This window comes from Oryx dammah, unplaced genomic scaffold, assembly GCF_014754425.2.
Source record: "Oryx dammah isolate SB20612 unplaced genomic scaffold, SCBI_Odam_1.1 HiC_scaffold_10, whole genome shotgun sequence".
Taxonomy (NCBI): domain Eukaryota; kingdom Metazoa; phylum Chordata; class Mammalia; order Artiodactyla; family Bovidae; genus Oryx; species Oryx dammah.
In genome coordinates this window covers 39,855,066-39,874,432 of record NW_024070194.1, presented here as the reverse complement: position 1 = coordinate 39,874,432, position 19,367 = coordinate 39,855,066, and the positions used below count along the sequence as shown (strand labels likewise).

The following is a 19,367-nucleotide window of genomic DNA, read 5'->3' as shown; positions in this document are numbered from 1 at the left end:
CAGGGGGTCCTTGTCATATAGGTTTTAAAAAGACTTTACTGTGAGAGAAATGGAGAAAGATATTTCCAGAACACTGCTCCTCAGGCCCCTCTCTGATGGCAGCCCTGCCCGATCCAGACATCCTGTTGGTCTGAGCTGGATCTGTACCCACCACCGCCCACTATGCCCAGCATGGGTGGCCTTGCCCCAGTGGGAGTGAACTGGATCCAGTGGTGCTAAGGGGGCATTTATGAGTTGGGGGGCACATGGGCTGCCCAGTAAACTGGTCGAGTCCTGGGCAGCGTCTGGCCACCCTCTCAACCTGTTCCAGGAGCAGGAATGGGTGCATGTCTCAGGAGAGGAGTCAGGTTTCTGGGTCTCCTGCAGGTCCCCCTGGGTTCACAGCAGCTGTGGGGCCGAGACCACTCAGGGTTGTGCCAGGGCTGCAGTGCCAAGTGCGTGGTATGCACGGGTCTCTCCAAGGAGGACCTCTGAGCCCCTGTCCTCCTCTCCTCATCTGGGGCCCTCCCAGGGGCTCAGTCCTGATCTGCTGGCTTCTCTTCCCTTCCCACCCAGTTCCGTGGGGGTGGTTCTTTACAGCCTTGGTGTGGAGGGGACTTCCTGCTGGTGTCATGTGTTATTAGGAGATGTGACCCTGATGTGCTCCTGGGGGAGCTGAGCTCAGTGTCCTCTTGCCCACCTGGAGCTCCTCCCAGGACAGTTGTGACACTCACTGTTCACTAAGTGTAGCTCCTGTGATTGTTCAGGAAGAGTTGGTGCCTTTTTTTTTTTTTTTTTTTCCTTTCATGGATCAGGCTTCCCAGGTAGGGCAGTGGTAAAGAATTTGCCTCCCAATGCAGTAGACGTGGGTTGGATCTCGTCCAGGAAGATCCACTGGAAAAGGAATTGCAGCCCACTCCAGTATTCTTGCCTGCAGAATCCCATGGACAGAAAAACCTGTGAGGCTACCGTCCATTGGGTTGCAATAGAGGGGTCTGACGTAGCGACTAAACAGTAACAAAAACTGTTCCATGGCTCATGTTTTTCTCTCTCTTTTCCTCTCTGTCTTTTTGTTGTTGTTGTTGTTGTTGTTGTTAGCTTTCTTGTTTCACCTTTCTTTATTGTACACCTTCTCTTTGTCGCCTTCTGTGTGCTCATGACTGGGAACTTGGAAAAGCACAGCACACCCACTCTTTGCAAATTTGTACCACATCCTGATTGTACTTCACTAGCTGACATGGTATGTGCCTGGTCCTTGGGTCAGCTCAACAGAAAACAAAGGGAATCTCAAGTCATTTATAAGTCAACAACATACCTGGAGCATGAGTGGCTTTCTGATCCTGGGAAATTTATGATTGTTTTTGAATGCCTTCAGTTCAGTTCAATTCAGTCACTCAGTCGTGTCTGACTCTGCGACTCCATGAATCACAGACGCCAGGCCTCCCTGTTCATCACCAACGCCCGGAGTTCACTCAGACTCATGTCCATCGAGTCAGTGATGCCATCCAGCCATCTCATCCTCGGTCGTCCCCTTCTCCTCCTGCCCCCAATCCCTCCCAGCATCAGAGTCTTTTCCAATGAGTCAACTTTTCACATGAGGTGGCCAAAGTACTGGAGTTTCAGCTTTAGCATCATTCCCTTCAAAGAAATCCCAGGGCTGATCTCCTTCAGAATGGACTGGTTGGATCTCCTTGCAGTCCAAGGGACTCTCAAGAGTATTCTCCAACATCACAGTTCAGATGCATCAATTCTTCAGCGCTCAGCCTTCTTCACAGTCCAAATCTCACATCCATACATGACTACTGGAAAAACCATAGCCTTGGCTAGACAGACCTTTGTTGGCAAAGTGATGTCTCTGCTTTTCAATATGCTATCTAGGTTGGTCATAACTTTTCTTCCAAGGAGTAAGCGTCTTTTAATTTCATGGCTGCAGTCACCATCTGCAGTGAGTTTGGATGCCTTACTATTCCCCAAATCCACACCCCAGTTCTATCAGGGTTTTACATGGTCTTGTGTGTGTCTCCACACTTAGTCCCTGGTCCTGGTCCCATATATATCTAGTTCCCCTGAAGCTTTAACGAGCCACTCCTGCTGCTCTTCAGTTCAAGCTCAGAGTTAAGTGAAATGGATACCAGTTTTTAGAGAAGCCACAAATAGGGGAGAATACTGCACTCAAGGATTTCTGCAATGAGTCTGCTTTGAGGGAGACAACAGGGTGCTGAGCCGCTGCCCTTTACAGAGCAAGATGGCTCTGTTCAAGTCAGGGGAGAGGTGAGAGAACATACAAAAATGTCCTTCCACAGTTCTGAACCTTTCCTAGTTGTGCATTCACGTTGTTACTGTAGATGTTTTTTTGACAGTTTCCCAGAACTCCTACGACATTTTCCAGCTGCTTTCTCTTTCCATACTTCCCTTCCCAAGGGAGACTTCACTCCTCTTAGCTCACTATTTTGCTGACATCACTCTATGTGATAAAATGAATTTTTATTCACAACATCCCCTTGTACCAGTGCATCATGATTTCCCTTACTCTTCCCAAATTTGTTGCAATTTCAGTTGTTTGTAGGTTTTTATTTTATGAATAATATTTAGCATGATAACACACTGTGTAAAATATGTACTGGTTACATAATAAGAGTACTCTAAAAAGTTATGTAACTTAGTACAAGGTATAAATACCTGAGTCTGTTTGAACCTGCACATGGTATCAAAACATTGTTAATGATTAATACCAATAAACACTTGGCCAAACTGTCTGGTTTTAGTGTCCTTTTCAGAATTTCACCCTAGTCAGGTCTGTAAGGGCTTCTCAGGGGGCCTAGTGGTAAGAACTCACCTGCCAATGTAAGCGACACGAGAGACTTGGGTTTGATCCCTGGATCAGGAAGATACTGTGGTGTAGGAAATGGCAACCAACTCCAGTACTCTAGCCGGGAAATTCCATGAACTGTGGAGCCTGGCGGGATACAGTCCGTGGGGTTGTAAAAGAGTCAGACATGACTTACTGACTATACCTCTACCACTATAGGTGTGTAAAGCAAAATAATTTTGCTGCTGGAAAATTTAAAAGCCAAGTTTGGTTTGTTTCACATTTTGATTCTCTACTAAGAGATTACATTTTAGAAAATGCTTAATAATCAACACTTTTTAATTGTGTGACTAGTATGTCTTTCTGTACTATGAAGTAGTTGATTCAATTGATATTTGATCAAAAGTGGGCTTCATAATTAGAAAAGTGAAATGACTGGTGTGTGGAGGTTTTTGTGTAAAGTTTGGTCAATAATTGTTTGGCACATTTCATTTTTATATAACGTAAGTTTTTCTTTCTGATTCAAAAAAAATGTAACTGGCTTCAATTCTCTTCTTACTCTATGGGCACTGGTTTATCCTTCTCCTCCTCCAATGTATCTGCTAACATTGGATAGTCAGCTGGGGTGTTAACCTCCTGTTATTTATAACCTGTGAAGGCAGAAGAAAATATCAGTCTGCTTATTCAGATTAGAAACAAGCAATGTATCCTAGAGGCCAGAGAAACTAAAAAGGTATCAGAGGTGATTTGGGGTTCAGGTATAAATAGTAATGGATGTAACATGAGTAAAAGGGACTTGGGTTCCTGGGTGACTCTGGGAGGGTGACGTGGTTCCACTAATCAGGCTAGAACCATGCCCTGTGAAAGGGGAGAGCACTCAGTCTTCACTCTGCATCAGGGTCTGATGCTGTGCTCCCCTGCAGATTACTCTGGGTTCCCCTCCAGTTTCCTTCTCTTTCACAGCTTGGCAGAAGAGATGAGACTCGGCTGTCAAGATCACTGATTGTCAACTGCTTTGCTTTGAGAGCCTTTGCAATGGCCAGGTTTCTCTGTATGTTTTATTCCAGAACTCTTCCTCCTTCCAAAAAGACATGACCCAGAGAAGTATTTGAGGTGGAAGGTCCTAAGGATGAGGTGAATAGGAACTAATTGGAGAGAATTGTTTCTCTACCGTGGGATACCTGGTAGGTGCCAGGCAAGACACTCCAGCTGTGTTTTGCCTTGTACTTTGGTTGCTGCTTGGAAACTTCTTAGAATGCAAAATATAGTGTCATTTGAGAGGATAAGCTACCATCTTACAGGCCAGGTTTTGTAATGTATCCCTTGGGTGTTGTAATGTCTTTTTATTAAAGTGTAGTTTTCAGTGCTTGGACAAAAAAGAGTCTAGTGGACAAGTCTCTAGACCTGAAGCTAGAAAGTTTGCTGTCCATCTTGTCTTTAGAGAATGTAGTAGTGACAAGGTCTGATCCTGAAAATTTGCATCTCACTTTTTTCATTTGGAAAACAGAGGAAATATTCAGAGGCATTTTGGAAAGAGAAGACAGGACTTTTTAGTGCAAAGTAGGGTGCAGGGAGTAAAGTGTTCAGGTTAGTACTGAAGCTTACTGGTCCATTCCTCAGTACATTCCCCAAATGCCAGAATGTTTAAGAAAGACCAGGACTGAACCCAACAGAGGGTGGTTACACCAATTATCTAACTCATTGTAATAGAAAAGATTTTACACATGTAAAAGAAAGGGAATATTACTCAGCATTTAAACCGTTAGTCCTGCAATTTGAAACCACACAGGTGAACTGAGAGAACTTTAGCTAAGTGAAGTAAGCCAGAAATAAAAAGACAAACGCTACATGATCTCTTTGTGAAAAGTGAAAGTGAAGTCGCTCAGTCGTGTCTGACTCACTGGGACCCCATGGACTGTAGCTTACCAGGATCCTCTGTCCATGGAATTTTCCAGGCAAGATACTTGAGTGGGTTGCCATTTCCTTCTCCAGGAGATCTTCTTGACCCAGGGATCTAACCCAGGTCTCCCACAGTGTAGGTAGACGCTTTACCATCTGAAACACCAGGGGAGTCTCTTTGTAGGTGCAATCTAAAATAGTGGAACTTTTGGAAACAGAGAGTAGAGAAATGAAGACCAGAAGCTGGAGATAAATCTGCGACAAATGGAAAAATATTGGTCAACAGTCTAGAACTTCAATGATAAGACAAATAAGTTGGTAACTTGATGGACAACACTGTGACAATAGTTAAAAATAATGGGTGATACCCTGAGATTTTGTAGAGAGTAGATGTGAAGTCTTCTTACTAACTCCCCTAAAGTAAGATAAATGAGATGAGAGATCTGCTAAATAGCTTGATTTTGGTGATCATCAACAATGGCTCCTTATATGAGAACATCCCTTTGTACACCTTGATAAAAAATAATGCAATAAATGAGATAAAAAACACTCTGGAGGGAACCAACAGTAGAATAATGGAGGCAGAAGACAGGATAAGTGAGATAGAAGATAGAGTGGTAGAAATAAATGAAGCAGAGAGAGGAAAAAAAAAGAATTAAAAGAAATGAGGACAACATCAGAGACCTCTGGGACAATGTGAAATGCCCCAACATTCAAATCATAGGAGTCCCAGAAGAAGACAAAAAGAAAGGCCATGAGAAAATATTCGAGGAGATAATAGTTGAAAACTTCCATAAAATGGAGAAGGAAATAGTCACACAAATCCAAGAAACCCAGAGAGTCCCAAACATGATAAACCCAAGGTGAAACACCCGAAGACACATTAATCAAGTTAACAAAGATCAAACACAAAGAACAAATATTAAAGCAACAAGGGAAAAGCAACAAATAACACACAAGGGGATTCTCATAAGGATAAAAGCTGATCTTTCAAGAGAACCTCTTCAGGCCAGAAGGGAATGGCAGGACATACTTAAAGTGATGAGAGAGAAAAACCTACAACCCAGGTTACTGTACCCAGCAAAGATCTCATTCAGATATGAAGGAGAATTCAAAAACTTTACAGACAAGCAAAGGCTGAGAAAATTCAGCACCACCGAACCAGCACTTCAACAAATGCCAAAGGATCTTCTCTAGACAGGAAACACAGAAAGTATATATAAACTCAAACCCAAAACAACAAAGTAAATGGCAACAAGACCATGCTTATCAAAAATTACTTTAAAAGTAAATGGGTTGAATGCCCCAACCAAAAGACAAAGACTGGCTGAATGGATACAAAAATAAGACCCCTATATATGCTGTCTACAAGACACCCACCTCAAAACAAGGGACACATACAGACTGAAAGTGAAGGGCTGGAAAAAGATATTTCATGCAAATGGAGACCAAAAAAAAAAAAAAAAGGAGGAGTAGCAGTACTCATATCAGATAAAATATACTTTAAATAAAGGCTGTGAAAAGAGACAAAGAAGGACACTACATAATGATCAAAGGATCAATCCAAGAAGAAGATATAACAATTATAAATATATATGCACCCAACATAGGAGCGCCACAATATGTAAGGCAAATGCAAACAAGTATGAAAGTGGAAATTAACAATAACACAATAATAGTGGGGGATTTTAATACCCCACTCACTCCTATGGATAGATCAACTAAACAGAAAATTAACAAGGAAACACAAACTTTAAATGACACAATGGACCAGCTAGACCTAATTGATATCTATAGGAATTTTCACTCCAAAACAAAGACTTTCACCTTTTTCTTAAGTGCACACGGAACCTTTTCCAGGATAAATCACATCCTGGGCCATAAATCTAGCCTTGGTAAATTCAAAAATATTGAAATTACTCCAAGCATCTTTTCTGACCACAATGCAGTAAGATTAGATCTCAATTACAGTGAAAAAAACCTATTTAAAATTCCAACATATGGAGGCTTAACAACACGCTTCTGAATAACCAACAAATCATAGAAGAAATCAAAATATGCATAGAAATGAGCGAAAATGAAAACACAACAACTCCAAATCTATGGGACACTGTAAATCAGTGCTAAGGGAGATGTTCATAGCAATAAAGGCTTACCTCAATAAACAAGAAAAAAGTCAAATAAATAACCTAACTCTACACTTAAAGCAACTAGAAAGGGAAGAAATGACAAACCCCAGGGTTAGTAGAAGGAAGAAGTCTTAAAAATTAGGGCAGAAATAAATGCAAAAGAAACAAAAGAGACCATGGCAAAAATCAACAAAGCCAAAAACTGGTTCTTTGAGAAGATAAATAAAATTGACAAACCATTAGCCACACTCATCAAGACACAAAGGGAGAAGAATCAAATCAACAAAATTAGAAATTAAAATGGAGAAGTCAAAACAGATAACACAGAAATACAAAGGATGATAAGAGACTACTATCAGTAACTATACGCCAATAAAATGGACAATTTAGAAGAAATGGACAAATTCTTACAAAACCACAACTTTCCAAAGCTGAACCAGGAAGAAATAGAAAATCTTAATAAACCCATCACAAGCATGGAAATTGAAACTGTAATCAGAAATCTTCCAGCAAACAAAAGCCCAAGAGCAGACGGCTTCACAGCTGAATTCTACCAAAAGTTTAGAGAAGAGCTAACACATATCCTACTCAAACTCTTCCAGAAAATTGAAGAGGAAGGTAAACTTCTAAACACATTTGATGAGGCCACCATCATTATAATACCAAAACCAGGCAAAGATGCCACACAAAAAAGAAAACTACAAGCCAATATCACTGATGAACATAGATGCAAAAATCCTTAACAAAATTCTAGTAAACAGAATCCAACAACATATTAAAAAAGATCATACATCATGACCAAGTGGGCTTTATCCCAAAGATGCAAGGATTCTTCAATATCCTCAAATCAATCAATGTAATACACCACATTAACAAATTGAAAGATAAAAACCGTATGATTTTCTCAATAGATGCAGAGAAAGCCTTTAACAAAATTCAACATCCATTTATGATAAAAAAAAAAAAACTCTCCAGAAAGCAGGAACAGAAGGAACATACCTCAACATAATAAAAGCTATATATGACAAACCCACAGCAAAGATTATCCTCAATGGTGAAAAAATGAAAGCATTTCCCCTAATGTCAGGAACAAGACAAGGGTGCCCACTCTCACCACTACTATTCAACATAGTTTTGGAAGTTTTGGCCACAGCAATGAGAGCAGAAAAAGAAATAAAAGGAATCCAGATTGGAAAAGAAGAAGTAAAACTCTCACTGTTTGCAGATGACATGATCCTCTGCATAGAAAACCCTAAAGACTGCACCAGAAAATTAGTATAGCTGATCAATGAATACACTAAAGTTGCAGGATATAAAATGAAATACAGAAATCCCTGCATTCCTATACACTAGCAATGAGAAAACGGAAAGAGAATTTAAGGAAACAATTCCATTCACCATTGCAACAAAAAGAATAAAATACTTAGGAATATATCTACCTAAAGAAACAAAAGACCTATATATGGAAAACTATAAAACACTGCTGAAAGCAGTCAAAGATGACATAAACAGATGGAAAAATATACCATGTTCATGGATCAGAAGAATCAATATAGTGAACATGAGTGTACTACCCAAAGCAATCTGTAGATTCAATGCAATCCCTATCAAGCTACCAACGGTATTTTCAGAGAACTAGAATAATTTCACAATTTGTATGGAAATACAAAAAACCTCGAATAGCCAAAGCAATCTTGAGAAAGAAGAATGGAACTGGAGGAACCAACCTGCCTGACTTCAGACTATAGTACAAAGCTACAGTCATTAAGACAGTATGGTATTGGCACAAAGACAGAAATATAGATCAATGGAACTAAATAGAAAGCCCAGAGATAAATCCACATATCTATGGACACCTTATCTTTAACAAAGGAGGCAAGAATACACAATGGAGAAAAGACAATCTCTTTAACAAGTGGTGCTGGGAAAACTGGTCAACTACTTGTAAAAGAATTAAACTAGAACACTTTCTAACACCATACACAAAAATAAACTCAAAATGGATTAAAGATCTAAATGTAAGGCCAGAAACTATAAAACTCCTAGAGGAAAACATAGGCAAAACACTCTGACATAAATCACAGCAGGATCCTCTATGACCCACCTCCCAGTGTAGTGAAAATAAAAGCTAAAATAAACAAATGGGACCTAATTAAACTTAATATCTTCTGTACAACACAGGAAACAATAAGCAAGGTGAAAAGACAGCCTTCAGAATCCGAGAAAATAATAGCAACCAAAACAACTGACAAAGAATTAATCCCGAAAATATACAAGCAACTCCTGAAACTCAATTCCAGAAGAATAAATGACCCAATCAAAAAATGGGCCAAAGAACTAAACAGACAGTTCTCCAAAGAAGACATACAGATGGCTAACAAACACATGAAAAGATGCTCAACATCACTCATTATCAGACAAATGCAAATCAAAACCACAATGAGGTACCATCTCACGCCAGTCAGAATGGCTACTATGCAAAAATCTACAAACAATAAATGCTGGAGAGAGTGTGGAGTAAAGGGAACCTTCTTACACTGTTGATGGGAATGCAAACTAGTACAGCCACTATGGAGAACAGTGTGGAGATTCCTTAAAAAACTGGAACTAGAACTGCCATATGACCCAGCAATCCCACTGCTGGGCATACACACTGAGGAAACCAGAATTGAAAGAGACACGTGTACCTCAATTTTCATCACAGCACTGTTTATAATAGCCAGGACATGGAAGCAACCTAGATGCCCATCAGCAGACGAATGGATAAGAAAGCTGTGGTACATATACACAATGGAGTATTACTCAGCCATTAAAAAGAATACATTTGAATCAGTTCTAATGAGGTGGATGAAACTGGAGCCAATTATACAGAGTGAAGTAAGCTAGAGAGAAAAACACCAATACAGTATACTAACGCATATATATCGAATTTAGAAAAATGGTAATGATGACCCTCTATGCGAGACAGCAGAAGAGACACAGATGTATAGAACAGTCTTCTGGACTTTGTGGGAGAACGTGAGGGTGGGATGATCTGGGAGAATAGCTTTGAAACATGTATATTATCATATATGAAACATATCACCAGTCCAGGCTTGATGCATGAGACAGGGTGCTCAGGGCTGGTGCACTGGGATGATCCAGAGGAATGGGATGGAGGCTCAGGATGGGGAACACATGTAGACCCATGGCTGATTCATATCAATGTATGGTAAAAACCACTACAATATTGTAAAGTAATTAGTCTCCAACTAAAATAAATAAATAAATAAAAGAATATGCATCAACTTGCATGGATGGTTGAATTAAGATTTTTCTTAGTAGATTGAAGGGATGATTACACTAGAGTAGAATTTCCCACATAATCATTTGTAGTCATCTATTTACCGAGTTTCTTTGAATCTGTTACATGCCTCCCAGACAAAGGAGTTAATAATCTAGAGTCTCTGCCTGAAAAACTTGAAGAAGTAGAAATAGATGAGTTCTGCACAAGTCCTGGTTATGACTCCTTAGTGTCTGGGGATTTCATGAACCAAGAGTTTGGTGAAGCCACAGTGAGCATGACACTGCCTTACATTAAACATGATGACTTTATCTTGTCTTTCATCCTTTTAACTTGAGCAGATTTGGTGGTGCTCCCTCTAGGTGAGTCTAAACATTGTACCTTTATAGGGAATTGGGTGACATTGTCTACAGTCCTGTCCTACTTTACAGTGAGATTTGTAGACTGCAATTAGTCATTAAGAATGTTTTGCTTAAAACTCAAATGGGGGCACTGTATCAACCTAGAGGGGTAGGATTTGGAGGGAGATGGGAAGAAGGTTGAAAAGGGAGGAGATATATGTTTACCTATGGCTGATTCATGTTGAGGAGGTTTGACAGAAAACAACAAAATTCTGTAAAACATTGATCCTTAAATTAAAAAAAAAAAGAATTTAAAAAAAGGAAAGGTTTACTTTGCACTCTTGATTTCAAGTTACAGAAATCAACTCAAGCCATCTGATGCAAAAAAGCTTAGTGGACTATGTAGTTGCAAATCTCAGACACAGAGAGATTTGAGGATTTGCAGGACTCTTCAGAAATGTCTCCTTTTTCTATCCCTTATCATGACATTACTATATTTTTACTGAACATTTCCATTGATGGCAAATATGGTTTTGGAGACATTTCAAGACTAATGGTCATGAATATTTGAGAGCATGTCTGGATCTTCCACCTTCCATATCAGCCTAACAAGAGCCTTGATGGTTCACATGCCTGCTCTAAGACATCTGATGCTTGAAGAGAAAAGGAAACCTGATTATCTAGCCCAGGAGTCATTTGCAATGTTTATTCTGGAAATTATAGCATGGAACTTACTGCCATTCTCAGACCAGAGACATTTCAAGAGAGGCAAGTACAGGAAACAGACATAATTCACAGAAGTCACTGGAAGTCCCTTTAAGAACATAGAAAAAATGTATTTTTTGTAACATATAATAAGTGTAAGAGAATAGAATAAGCCTCCTTCCTATAGACATTGCTTACAACTCCATACACAAACCACATTGCAAATATTAGTATGTAGAAAGTTATAAACCTACCTCATGGAGATTTAATTCCTGGTGCATTGCAGCCTGGCTAATCGTGGAGAAATTATTTTGTCACATCTCTAATATGCCTGCTTCTGTTCCATCCAGGGGAGGAATTATTTCCAAAAGATGAAAATTGAAAATTGATATTTGATTCATTGGATCTCTGTCACATGTTGGAGGTGAGTCCAGGGAGGAGAGAACCAGTGGAAGAGCCAGGAGAGGGAGAACCTCCTTCATCTCTTCCACCTGTGAGAATGGGCTGTGAACCATCAGACTCAGCAGTTCATGAATCTAAGGGCTGGGATGCTGGGGTTGAGGGGAGGAAACCATTGCTGAAACGTTCACATAGAGGAATGAAATGGAGAATTTTGGACAATGAAGACAAGGCATTTCTTTCCTTGCATGTGATATGTTTTCTTCGGGGTTTTTTTTAAGGCGGAAATAATAATTGTTCAACTGATGTGATGACTGTCTTTCTTTTTTCCTCTTGATACTCAATGCTAATTCTTGATGGTGACAGTATTTGTTGATTTTTTCAGCATTTATTCTTGTTCTTGCCATTCCAAGTGACTGCTCACCACCCCTCCCTCCCAGGCCCTGGAGAAGTGTAAGGACACAGGGCTGATCAAATCCATTGGGGTGTCCAACTTCAACTGCAGCAGCTGGAGAAGATTGTGATCAAGCTGGGGCTCAAGTACAAGCCTGTCTGCAACCAGGTGAGCAGCTCGACTCCTCTCCCTCCAGCTCTTCAGAGCCTCCTTCTTACACTGGAGCCAGATGTCTGTCTGTCCTTCCCTCCTGTTCATCTGACCTTTGTGGGACAGAGGACTCTAGAGAGCAGAGTCTCTGTCTGGGTGATGTGAATAGAACCCAAAGTAATATCTCTATGTAATCTGGATGGAAAATGTGGGGAGGGCATCCTTCTGAATTTTGGGTAGAATCTAGAACTAAAGGTAGGAGGTGTTTCCCTGAGATTAAAGGATGACAAGATTGGATGGGAGAGTGCCCTGGAACGAACTGTGTATAGGCAGGAAGGCTTGAAAGGAAAGTAAATTAATAAAGTAACCAATCAGCTGAGATGAGTGGTAAGTGTTTGTGTGGGGTTTTGATGGCTGAATCCTTAGTCTTGGTGTCTTAGCCTTTATGAGTCTCAACAGAGAGCACAGAACAGAAAATGTCCTGGAGATGATTAAAGTCATCCAGGTTAGAGGGTGAAGTTAAAGGTTCAAGGTGATGCTAACAGAAGATAAAACATTTACCTGGGAATATCTGCTCAAATATAGAGTACACCTTTTTATTACTCAACTTGGACTGGTTCTCCCAGCCATGGTCTGTCATAAAGTTAACTGTATAAACACACTTTTCTCTACTTCTCTCTAGATGTTGATATTTCCATTTTACATTTAATGTTGCAATCTTTCCTTTAGGCACTTAAAACTTTTAATCTGCCTCTGTCATGTTAATATTACCTTTTCAAATAATCTGACACTCTTCTCTGTTGACATTCTACAGGTGGAATGTCACCCTTATCTCAACCAAAGCAAACTGTTGGATTTCTGCAAGTCACATGATATAGTTCTTGTTGCCTATGGTGTGCTGGGATCACAAGGAGTAAAAGAATGGTATTGAATCCTATTGAAGACAAGTGGGAGTTTCCCTAAAATTCAATTTTTGATGAGATATTTTACTTTATTTTTTAATATAAATTTATTTATTTTAATTGGAGGTTAATTACTTTACAATATTGTATTGGTTTTGCCATGCATCAACATGAATCCACCACAGGTATACACGTGTTCAGAATGGGGAACACGTGATGAGATATTTTTAAATACAGTACTTAGGTAACTTTCATAAGCAAAGGGGAGAGAGGGGACGGATGGAATATTTTCTTTTCTTTTAACTTCCCATCACCAAGCCATTTTTTTGTACATTGTATTAGCTGCGATTCATAGGGTCGCAAAGAGTTGGACATGACTGAGCGACTGAACTGAATTGAACTGAACTGATTAGCTTGTAAACTCATCATTAACAAATGTCTGCATTAAAATCTATATATAATCCCCTAGTTGGAACCAGAGACACAAGCTTATGTCATGATTTATGTAGTTATTAACTAATAAAACATTTCTAAAAATAGAAATTCCAAGTCTCAGTTACATTATGTGTAAAATTGGGATAATAATATGCAATTGTGAGGTCTATTATGATAGAAAAAAACAAACTTGAACCACTTATGTAAATATCTAAAGAAAAATAATGAGGGAATAACTGTCTCTGATTTTGAGACTACTTACTTTTTATTAATACCTTAGGAAAGTGAACAGAGAAGGCAATGGCACCCACTCCAGTACTCTTGCTTGGAAAATCCCATGGACAGAGGAGCCTGGTAGGCTGCAGTCCATGGGGTCGCTAAGAGTCGAACATGACTGAGCGACTTTACTTTCACTTTTCACTTTCATGCATTGGAGAAGGAAATGACAACCCACTCCAGTGTTCTTGCCTGGAGAATCCCAGGGATGGGGGAGCCTGGTGGGCTGCCATCTATGGGGTCGCACAGATTCAGACATGACTGAAGCAACTTACCAGCAGTAGCAGCAGGAAAGTGAAATTTTTAAAAATCCCTGGTCTTTCCCTTCTGTTTCTCTGTTCATGCCCTTGATTATAGAAGAAAAACAACCTCTGAGAATTAAATAAAAAACCCACAACTTTAGCAATCCTGGTCTCAGGTCAATAATGTATCCAAATACCTGCAGAGCTTTGTAAACACAGAATGGGAGGTGACACAGTTGAGATGCTGATTCAGTTAGTCTTCAGCTAAGCCATGAAATTTGTATTTCTAACAAAATCCCAGGTGATACTGATGATGCTGGTCCATGGACCACACTTTGAGAAGCACTACTTAATCTGTCTGGGAAAACTACTCACAGACTGAGTACTTAGTCTCAGCTCCTCTGGATTTCAGAATTTCCTTTCAGGTTGAATGTGAACCACGCCATTCTCTTGGAGGACCTGGTTCTTTGTGCCATTGCCAAAAAGCACAAGCGAACCCCAGCTTTGGTTGTCCTTCGCTATCAGGAACAATGTGGGGTTGTGGTTCTGGCCAAGAGTTACAACAAGAAACGGTTCAAAGAGAACATACATGTGATGAGTTGGGCTATGGGTAGAGGGCTCCTAAGGAATATTCTTCATGAGGGTCATTCTTTGTCTGTCTCTCAAGACTTTCCTTGAGTTAAGATGATTTACCGGTTCTTCCCTGTGCATGAATGCCTTGTGTGTATTCCTGATGGTTTTCTCCTTCTGCTGTGGCAACAGGAGAGGTGGCCTGGCTGTAGAGGGTTCAGTTCAGTTCAGTTCAGTTCATTCACTCAGTCATGTATGACTCTTTGTGACTTCATGGACTGCAGCACACCAGGCTTCCCTATCCATCACCAACTCCCGGAGCTTGCTCAAACTCATGTCCATTGAGTCGGTGATGCCATCCAACCATCTTATCCTCTGTCTTCCCTTTTTCCTCCTGCCTTCAATCTTTCCCAGCATCAGGGTCTATTCCAATGAGTCAGTTCTTTGCATCAGGTGGCCAAAGTATTGGAGCTTCACCTTCAGCATCTGTCTTACCAATGAATATTCAGGACTTTTTTCCTTCACAATTGACTGGTTTAATTTCCTTGCAGTCCAAGGGACTTTCAAGAGTCTTCTCCAACACCACAGTTCAAAAGCATCAGTTCTTTGGCACTCAGCTTTCTTTACAGTTCACCTCTCACATCCATACATGGCTGCTGGAAAAACCACAGCTTTGACTAGATGGACCTTTGTCAGTAAAGTAATGCTTCTGCTTTTTAATATGCTGTCTAGGTTTGTCATAGCTTTTCTTAGAAGGAGCAAGGGTCTTTTAATTTCATGGCTGCAGTCACGATCTTCAGTGATTTTGGAGTCCAAGAAGATAAATTTGGACAGAAAATAGAGATTTTAGTTCCAGTGCTAGATCTGCAATTTATCCTATCACTTTGTACAAATGATGTCTTCTTACCTTCGTTCTCGATGGATGAAATTGTACTATGTGATTATTTTACACCTTTTGGACTGTTTTAACAAAATGCCACAGATTTTGTGTCTTAGAAACAATGAAAATTTGTTTCCCACATTTCTGAAGCTGGAGGTCTGAGGTCAGGGTGCATTCTTGGTCAGGTGAGGGCCCTCCTCCAGGCTTCTTCTTGTATTTTAACATAGTTGAGGTGGGCAGCAGAGTTCTCCCAAGTTTCTTATATGACCATGATATTGTTGAAATCTCATCAAAAAGGCTCCACCGTCATGACCTAATCACCCCCAAAGGCTCCATTTCTAACACCATTCACATGTGAATTTTGGAGCATGAAAATTATGGCAGCAATCTTTAATCTCCAAACCATAGTGATTTTATTTTGCATTTTCCTGAATATTAATAAGGTTTCATCTTCATATATTTAACCTTCTTGAGTTTCTGTATTTGTGAAGTTCCTCTTCAAGACTTTGTCCACTTTTGCATGGTGTTTCTCATTTGTTTTCTGTGTAACAGAGCACTGCTGCTGCTAAGTCATTTCAGTCATGTCCGACTCTGTGCAACCCTATAGATGACAGCTCACCAGGCTCTGCCATCCCTGGGATTCTCCAGGCAAGAATACTGGAGTGGGTTGCCATTGCCTTCTCCAATACATGAAAACGAAAAGTGAAAGTGAGGTCGCTCAATCGTGTCCGACTCTTTGTGACCCCATGGACTATAGCCTACCAGGCTTTTCCATCCATGGGATTTTCCAGGCAAGAGTACTGGAGTGGGATGCCATCACCTTCTCTGAACAGAGCATTACTGTGCCCTTAAGCATAGGTGTACAGAAAACTTTCCAGTTTTAAGATTTAATGCAGAGATCAGTTTTGTGTCTCTATGGTTTGAGATTCCACCTGCACTCGGGTCAACTGTTGTCCTCTTGGCTGTGCTCTCGTGCGTTTGCTGTTCAGTTCAGTACAGCTCGGCAGTTCTGCTTTAGCAGGTGGATATGACTCTTGTCAGAGGAGCCTGCATGCTTCTCCATGTAGTTTTTCATATATATTTGGCTAGAATCTGGTCAACTAACTTGGTTTTCATCTCAGGACAACACTGTAATTTCAAGCCAGAGAGTGGGAAAAAATCCATGTCATTGTCTCAGCTCAGAACTAAGTCACCACTTCTTTTGGCAAACTTCAGTCTCCATTGCAAATTACAGGTCAGGCCATGTCAAGGATTAGGTGCATGGTCCCCTGAAAAATTGTTTTTCTGTTTCCATTGAAATCTCATTCAAAAATATACCTGAAACTGACTTTCTAGTATGATATAAAAATGATTGCCTATATGTTTATTTATTTAAATAGAAATTTAAGCGTCTATGTATTTCATAGATTTTTATTATCAACTCTGTCATATAATAAGTGTCCATAAGTACATTTGTGGCCCTTCTCTTCTATTTAACTATTCAGTTTTCCCTTCTGTGTTTTTAAAATGGAAAAATAAGTGTTCTTCCTTAGAATGGTACATTTGTCTTTAAGGATGTCTTGACTGCTCTTGACTAGCTGTTCTTTTATTTAAAATTTAGTATTACTTTACTGATTTCCACAAAAGATTATGTGTTTAAGACTTTGGTTCATGTTGCACTGAATCACTAGATCACTCTGGAAAATGCATTTCTTTAGAAAGTTAAGCTTTTCTTTTCATGACTTTGATGTGAATTTTTAATAATTTGTATTCTTTAATATTTTAAACACTTTTCATTCATAACTGTTTACACTAAAGTGTTGCTTTAGTTGTATCCGACTCTTTGTAACCCCATGGACTGTATCCCATCCGGCTCCTCTGTCCATGCGATTCTCCAAGCAAGAATGCTGGAGTGGGTTGCCATTTTCTTCTCCAGGACATTTTCCCAACACAAAGGTCTTCTCCACTAAGGCATTGACATATAGGTCTTGATAGATTTATTATATTAGATAGTGAGCAAGTTTCATATCAGATTCTTGAACAGGCTTTCACAGGGAGCCTCTTTCCCACACTGCTTCAGCAGAATGCTGTCACCCTTAGGGCGTTTTGGGGAAAGGCAATCAGTCTAATGTCAGCTCAGGTTCAGTATTGAGTCAGGAGTGTCTAAAGCAGTGTGTTTGAAAAAAGCAAATTTTAGTTTGTTTTCTGTCACAAGTGATTCACTCAGAAAGATAAGGGACTGATGCACAATGTTTATGAGGTGGACAGAATAGGAGAAGGTGTGGAAAGGAGAGGTGAGAATTCATCAGGATCCTAGATTGTTCTCCTGTAAGCTGAGGACAGACACGTCTTCCTTGTCCCCTTTTCTTGTCTCCATCCAGCGGGAAAGTCCTCCAGTGCCCAGAAGGAGGCTGGCTCCTTCCGGGAGAGGTTAATATGATTGTTCTTTCCTTCCAGGTGTTTGAGTTTGAACTGAGTCCGGATGACATGAAAACAACTGATGGCCTCAACAGAAATATAAGATATTATGAATTTCTAATGTAAGTGACTGTTTCACACACAGAGTTTGTTTTTTTTGTTTGTTTGTTTGTTTTGTTTTTTGGTTTTTTGGTAGTGGACAGGTGAGTAGAGGAACTAAGCTTTTTAAAAGCTTCAGTCAGTCCTTAAGTCAGTCCTCTTTTCAAGACTGAAAAGAAAGACAGTCCAGCATAGGAGTCTTCCAGCATAGGAGTCAGCCAGGTACTTCCTGCAGACCTCAAACCAGAAGTTTCCTCCAGGGCCCCATCCTTGATCAGCAGAAATTAGATTGGGGCCCAGGAGAGCCCATCAGTAAAATTTCCACAGTTGACATTATGGTGAATAAATTCACTACTTTTTGCCCCTAATTCCTGTGCCTGGTGTACCTCCTCTCACAGCCCAGGGAGCCAGGAAACACAAAGGGCACAGTCCCCACAGTCCACTATTCTTTCAGGGATCAGTGAACATGTTAAATGTTTAATTATTTTCACATCAGGGGGAAATGATTATATTAATTATAAAACTATGTTATAATGAAGCCAGATTTCATGAATGAACCCACGTCTTTGTCTTCCAGTGGTGTCAGTCACCCTGAGTATCCATTCTCTGAATAATATTGACTCTCAGCTCTCACTGTGGTTCTTTGATAACTTCTTACTTCTAGGGTGGTTAAGAAAATTTTTCTGCCTGCAGGAGAAGTTTAAATAAAGTGTCTGAACTTTCTGAAACCATGCCTTTCCTTTTAAAAATAAACTGTTTATGAAACAGCATAGACTTCAAAGTAAGAATACTCCTTTTCCTGATGATTGAAATAATACAGATATATGACAGAATATTTAGATAGAAAAGGGACAGGATAGGGAATGATGATCAGCTGTGTTTACCCACTTAAAAACACTTCCTTTGGTGCATTTACATTGTGATTTTACTTGACAAATGTGTGTATTTATTTACAAAGACATATAAACTTCAATCTACAGGTTGTATACTTCTCTTGAAGCATAGCCTAAGTATCTTGGTAAGCTAAAAATATGATTTTAAAAATCCAGCATTATATTTTGCTTCCTGTATAGCAAGCAGCACATCTTAGTCATATATGTAATTTCTTATTTGTCTGCCTGTGCTCAGCATTTTGATGAATCCTTACACATTTTGAGTTTATTCAGTGGTCATTCAGCAAAACTTTACTGAATATTCTTTAGAAAGACATTGTTATATCAATAAATGTCAATAACTGAAATGAGAAATGTCTTGAGTCATTAGTCTCATGGAGAATGAGACTGAATGAAATCAGGAGAATTTAACTGTTAGAAATGGGTAAGTGTCTGTTGAGATAATTCTGCACAATCTCTCTCATTTCTGTACTTCTGTTAGGCAGAAACACAAACTACCGTTCACCCCACACAAATTTTCATTTGTATCAAACAGCCTTGAAAATAGAGACAGTGGTTCCCTGCATTTCTCTGGAAGAGAAAACA

At 39.8% G+C, this 19,367-nt stretch overlaps 1 protein-coding gene and 1 pseudogene across 1 annotated transcript in view; both read left to right on the top strand.

Moving 5' to 3' along the window:
- The window catches only part of LOC120869469 (dihydrodiol dehydrogenase 3-like), a 40,300-nt gene extending 21,690 nt beyond the window's left edge, over positions 1 to 18,610 (top strand). Inside the window, exon 9 of the mRNA XM_040248813.1 lies at positions 18,467 to 18,610. Coding sequence (XP_040104747.1) covers positions 18,467 to 18,503 — 37 coding nt within the window. The 3' untranslated portion in view covers positions 18,504 to 18,610. The remainder of the gene's footprint in view (positions 1 to 18,466) is intronic.
- On the top strand, positions 5,263 to 14,621 carry LOC120869409 (annotated as a pseudogene).
- Positions 18,611 to 19,367: the final 757 nt, after the last annotated feature.